This window comes from Anoplopoma fimbria, chromosome 10, assembly GCF_027596085.1.
Source record: "Anoplopoma fimbria isolate UVic2021 breed Golden Eagle Sablefish chromosome 10, Afim_UVic_2022, whole genome shotgun sequence".
Taxonomy (NCBI): domain Eukaryota; kingdom Metazoa; phylum Chordata; class Actinopteri; order Perciformes; family Anoplopomatidae; genus Anoplopoma; species Anoplopoma fimbria.
The window spans coordinates 4168069-4174138 of record NC_072458.1 but is presented as its reverse complement, the minus strand read 5'-3'; the positions used below and the strand labels follow the sequence as shown (position 1 = coordinate 4174138).

Genomic DNA, 6070 nt, shown 5'->3' with positions numbered 1-6070 from the left:
CAGTGCGGTACGGCCTGAACTGAACCTCTGAAGGGGCAAATGAGTGGAGGACCAGATTTGAAACTGGGCAAGAGTGGTTACTTGTTAGGGAGCAAAGGTAATAGAAGGTATTGAGTGTAACCAGCTTTACTAGTACAACGAGGGGATGTGTTAAGATAATTTCTCACACTTTACAGATTTGCTATTTGTCTTTACATATCTTTTGCATCTACCTGTAAAGCCGATCTTTTCGTAGCAGAGCAGGCTGAAGATGCTGTTATAGAGCTGCATGTCTCTGCGGTGGTTCTGGTCCATCTCTCCCAGTATTCCCATCAGTTCTGTACCAGTCTTAGTGGGATGGGAGCACTCGCTCTCATGTGCTGGCAGCTCGTGGAACGGACCTTGCCAAGGGCAGCCAATTCTCTTGTACTTACACTGTGTCACCCTGGCAACATAATGGTGAGTGTGAGTTAAAAAGAAGAAACTCCAGGAAGGAAAGAAGTGGCTTTATATAAATAGTATCCTTTACAGAGGTGCTATGTGATGAATACATGTACTTTACTGCAGTGAGTGGAGGGTACTAATAATATCAAATGGTGCTTATTAACCTAGGATGTGACCCGAGGCTAATTAATACTATACTAATGATACGTATGTGCTGAGAGCCAACCTCAAGGAAAGAAAGGATGGATTTATATTAAATTACATTCTGGATTCAGGTGCTTTTCAATGACTACCTGTAACTTTCTCAACAATAAAAGTGAGGTATTAATAATATCAAAGGTAGTAGTTACCCTCTGTGGTGAACCAAGGATAATAACTCCACTTTATGTTAACTGCAGAGTTTTGTCTGATATATAAATATACATTCCTTTTTTATGTAAGACGGCGTCAGATCATCAGAGGAGACCAGCACATATTTCTATCTGACCTGACCACAAAACTTGGTGACTGCCTTGCTAGTTGTCATGGTAACATCAGCACAGACACAGCTGTCCTAAGCAGGGTCACCTGTTGCTATAGCAACAGACCCATAGGATTTCATGCATGCAAATTCAACCGGCCTGAGTGTCTCACACACACACACACACACACACACACACACACACACACACACACACACACACACACACACACACACACACACACACACACAACAAACACAGTCTGTAATCACATCAGCTGTTTTTTCCTCTCAGAAGTTGAAGGTCACAAACTCCACCATCTTCCCCAACTCAACTCTGTCGGATACACACACATTCACACAACTATGTATATCTACTTCCGATTTAGTAGTAGTAGTAGTAGTAGTAGTAGTAGTAGTAGTAGTAGTAGTAGTAGTACTAGTAGTAGTAGTAGTAGTAGTAGTAGTAGTAGTAGTAGTAGTAGTAGTAGTATATATATATATGTATGTGTGTGTGTGCGTGCATGTTTGGTATTCACACAGCTTCCATTTTTGTGTTCAGATTTCTTGGCAAGGAAAATAAAGTGTTTTTCGTATGTGTGTGTGTACTTGTACATCTATCTTTGTGAGGACCAATTTGAATTTTAATGAGGACATTTTTGGAAAGTGACAACATTTTGACCCACCCTAGGTATTAAGGCTCAGGTCTAGTGAACGCATTATGTCAATGAATGTCCTCACAAAGATGGGGATGTATGTGTGTGTGTGTGTGTGTGTGTGTGTGTGTGTGTGTGTGTGTGTGTGTGTGTGTGTGTGTGTGTGTGTGTGTGTGTGTGTGTGTGAGGGAGTTTGGTTTATACCTGTCTTGGCACTCCTCTTTCTGGTGTCTCTCTAAGCTGGAGCGTGGGAACTGTTTGAGGCAGAAGGTACATTCTGTCGGCAGCTCACTGACAGCCTTCTCCACTGCAAGGTTCCTGCAGCAGAGGTTCTTGCTGATCTCACACCTACACAAACACAACAAACCCCATATATCATACCTCCGTGCAGTGTTGACATTTTTTGTATGTAAAGAATATTCCGAAGTTCGCCATCTTACCTTGCTTGATCAAATTTGTGTTTTTGATGATCTAAATGCCATCAACTAGCATCACATACCCCCTGACTCAGAAATGGCAGAAAACAAACAAAAAAAAAACAACTATATTCTTTTCCAAGAATCTATTATTATTTCTACATTATTTGGCTGCAAAATAAAGTAGTTTAAGAGTCTTCTGGAAAGTGTTTGTGGACAGTATAACTGTTTTGACACCCCAGTCTGGAAACGCTCGCCAAAATATCATATTTAGATGTCCAAACAAAATGATCTTAGGATCTACAATCATTAACTCAAGTAACTAGCTTCTTCTGATTTGGACTGAGTAGCTAGTTTGTATTTTTTTGTGCACTAGTCAGTGCTGATGTAACGATGAGCTTGTGTACCTGCAGTTGGGACATGTGGCTTGTTCCTCTTTGAGACGAGAATCAGCCAGGAGGTGGATGAAACAGCCTGCACACATCAGGTGTCCATTTGTACACTGTGGTGGGAAAAAAACAAAACGTTGAGACGTCAAAATGGACAACAAAGTGTAAGAGGAGTGGTTAAAATCATTACTGTGGATCCGAACTGGAAGAGACACAGTTAGTACGAGCTGGAGAGGACTAGGTTGGAAAATTGCAATTAAACTTTCTCCTGTGTGAAAAAATGTGAACATAATTGTGGTGTATGTAATATATGTTTTGCTTTAAAGGCTACGAATTGTGACCGCTTATAATAGAGAATTGGCGAAAATACTGAAGAAAAATCTGACTATTTTAAGGATTGTATTTTATATTCAAATCAAAATAGAATTTGGTGTAAATGTCAGAAAACATGTTTGGCAAAGGCTCGTCGTGTTTCCTTAGTCTATCTTAATTCAAGTGAGAATAAAACAATTGATAAAACCGCCCAACAATAGAGTAACAGCTGCTCCATTGGAAATATAAAAGGGAGATTACGACTTAATAAGCATCTTATAAGGAGAGAATCTGGAGTTGTATACTCTATGTGAATAATGGAAAATTACATGGGATTTATCGATTAACAGGCGTAATGTTATTTATTTATTGTGCTTCTCTAAATCAATGTGTTTTAATGTACGCATCTATGTTAAGGGCCATATATTGTGTATGGAAAGAATGTAATCTTGTGTTGACACAGTATTGCCAATAAATGTTAAATAACTGCGTGCTGCATGTTGCAGAAGGGCATGTAAATGTTTTAAGACTGACCGAACAATTAATAATTGGAAATGTGTTCACCTGACATTGAAGTGAGCAGTTTGAGGTCATTAAGGAGAATGTTTGGGTAGGTTGAAGGAAAGGGAAAGATTATTCAAATTTAGGTTTTTTTTGTTGAGTTTTTATGTGGGCTTTGGGGGACGTGGCTTTTGCTGAGGGTTATTTGAGGATATTTCACAGTACGATGTTATAAACTTGAGGCAGCACAGCTGGCTACTCGGCCTGGGTGTGTCTGGCTCCCTCAGCCTCATGGATCAGCTTGCAGCGTATAGACACTTGGGGCCTGTGTTGTATCTAATATCTCTAAAAATAAGCTGGCCAACTGATTCAACAGGTTGGCTCAGGGGGGGTATGGCTGTTGGGACACTCTGTGAGTTTCTAGATGATGTCCAGCTGTTGTGTGACTGCAGGTTTGAGGGTTATGAGGGGGAAGGGTTGTGATTGACACTACGTTTACCTGGTATACAGACGCCTTGGGTAAGTCTAGGCACACGGTGCAGCACAGCACTGAGTACAGTCTCTCCTCCAGCTTCCCTGACTCCCCATCGGGCACCCTCACCCTCTTCTTGGGTGGCTCGTCCGGGTCAGGCTCGGGCCCTTCTCGCCGTATCGCGACCTCCTCCTGCATGGCTGCGACCCCGGCGACAGCCTCCACCGCCGCCCCCACGGCCCCGACCCCCATGCCGGCCGAGGAGGAGCCAGGGGCGGCCACAACGCCCACGTCTCTCTCTTCCAGTGAAGACATGGCGGTGTCTGTCTAGAAATGTGTTGCTGAGATGTAGCCCCAAATATTAGCAGGTTAGCTCCGGGCTAGCATACAACCTGTCAGGCTAACGGTCAGCTGACAGCTAGGCTAGGCTAACGCTACAGCAAGCTAGCAAGCTAACTGAATAGTCCCAATAATGTCAACACGGGAAGGACTACAACAACGAGCATGTAACAGCTGGGTGAAAGGTGGGCTGTGGTGACTTACAGTGAGGCTAGCGGACTAGCTACGTCCTCTCCCTGTAGCCGGGCAGAACAAAAACAACCTCAGCTGTTGTTGTGCTCTCGACGCCGTTATTGCTCGACTGACAGGAGGCGTTAACACCGGCTGCTCATCCACCGTCCCCGCTGCGGTGCCCGGATGACTGTCCACGGGGAGCTGTCGGCGATCAAACCCGCGGCTGGAGGACAGTTCTGCTGGGGCTGGGACTCGTCTGTGTCTGTCTCTCTCTCTCTACACAGCCATCTTTGTTTTTTTCCCTGTCCGTCTCCCCCGACTTCACCCTCCGCACAGACTCCGGGTCAGACGCGTTATTTACTCAGACTCTCCGTCGTGGCTGACAACAGAAGACCCGCTGGTGTTGTTTAAAAGTAAATATGTTTGCGTGTGTCTGTGAGGCCTCTACGTGCCGGTGGACTACTTCACTACAGCCGTGTGCTGGCTGACAGCGGAATGTTTTATTGTGGCAGATGACTTGGGGTATTTAAAGAGTTTTTAAAGGCGCATGCGCAGTGAGCACCTGCGGGTCAGTGTATATGCCAGGACTTGAAAGGTGACCAAAACCTGATATGCGACAATGTTAGGACACATCAGCAAAGGACACATCACATCTACACGTTATAGCATGGTAATAACACCCGTCACTGATGTGTGAAAAACTTTTGAGAAAAGTTCACAGCAAAAAACATCCTTGTTCCTGCTGCTCTGAGGCAACAACCCATCAAAGTGGCTCAACTGGTTGTAAGGGGCCCTGTGGTTATGTGGGTTAAGGATGCGTAAATAATTCACTGAAAATTGAACCTTGAATTGAATTGAACTGAATTGTATATTGACAACACATCACCACCGATCACTGGTACCAAGTCAGATGCATTTATAAGCTTTTTCATCCCATGTTGGGCCCTGAATATGTGGCTTAGAACCCTGAAGGGCTAGAGGGGGGGGTCATGTGTGTCCTCTGGGTTAGGTGGGGCAGGATGTTTGTGTCAGCTGTCTGCAATCGGGAGGGACAAGACTAACCACTCCCATTGGACAGACAGATCTGCCTTGTTTGGTCGGTGTGGAATGGCAGTGGAGCCATACCACCCTCAGCTATGCACACACTGAGCCTGTAGCTGTATGTGGTCATTCACTCACTGGGTATCATCACGTTTACAGTCACAGGATTATTCATTCAAAACCAATAGAAAATACTTACAGTAAGCACATTTTCAGAAAGCTGGCATTCAAGAGTTTAGTAAATATGGCAAACTTTAACCAGGATTAAATTGCAAAGTTCTTGGTACTGATATTTTTAGTTTATGAAGGTACAGTAAACAAATGTTGCTAGCCAAACGATCCTAACACAGACTTCTACGAATTGACTTAAAGGGTAAGGGGTACAAAAAAGGAGGATGGGTCGGTGTCGTCACACAAGCGATCCAAATTAGTTACGACTTGGAATGGCAGACACGGTAACATATTGAAGTTAAACATGGCTTGCAGGAAAAAATATAACAACCAAAACAAAAATACTTCAGAAATGTACTCAAAAAAAGTATTTTCAATCATACACCACAACATTATAAACAATGACAAACAGCAGATATGTTTATATCTAAATGAAGTCCTACTTGATCAACTCTATTCCATTATTTCAAACATAGTGCTTCACTATTTCCCCTCCTCTCACCTTGGTCATTATTACACATCATCTCATCATCAATTTGTGATTGCAGGACACATGGATAACACACATTTATGAGATTTATCTCGCCTCATCAATCAGACCCTATTCAATCCCAAGAGAGTAAATCACATAATCTGCAGGTCAGTCAAAGGATCAGCTGCCAGGAAATCAGCGGTATTGTCTGGAACAATGACAGCGATGACCCTGATCTAATCAC

The 6070-nt window shown here is 43.4% G+C and overlaps 1 protein-coding gene across 3 annotated transcripts in view; it reads right to left on the bottom strand.

Annotated features, from left to right (window-relative positions):
• The window catches only part of zftraf1 (zinc finger TRAF-type containing 1), an 8207-nt gene extending 3576 nt beyond the window's left edge, over positions 1-4631 (bottom strand). The window contains exons 1-6 of one of the 3 annotated variants that reach the window (XM_054605865.1): positions 4173-4631; positions 3657-3970; positions 2363-2457; positions 1744-1887; positions 213-424; positions 1-63 (exon numbers count right to left, since the gene is read on the bottom strand). The exon at positions 1-63 is cut by the window's left edge and continues 152 nt beyond it. In XM_054605865.1, coding sequence (XP_054461840.1) covers positions 1-63; positions 213-424; positions 1744-1887; positions 2363-2457; positions 3657-3944 — 802 coding nt within the window. In that variant the 5' untranslated portion in view covers positions 3945-3970; positions 4173-4631. Of the gene's footprint in view, positions 64-212; positions 425-1743; positions 1888-2362; positions 2458-3656 lie in introns of all 3 variants that reach the window. The other 2 variants (XM_054605866.1, XM_054605867.1) reach the window with 2 other exon arrangements.
• Between the last annotated feature and the right edge of the window lie 1439 nt (positions 4632-6070).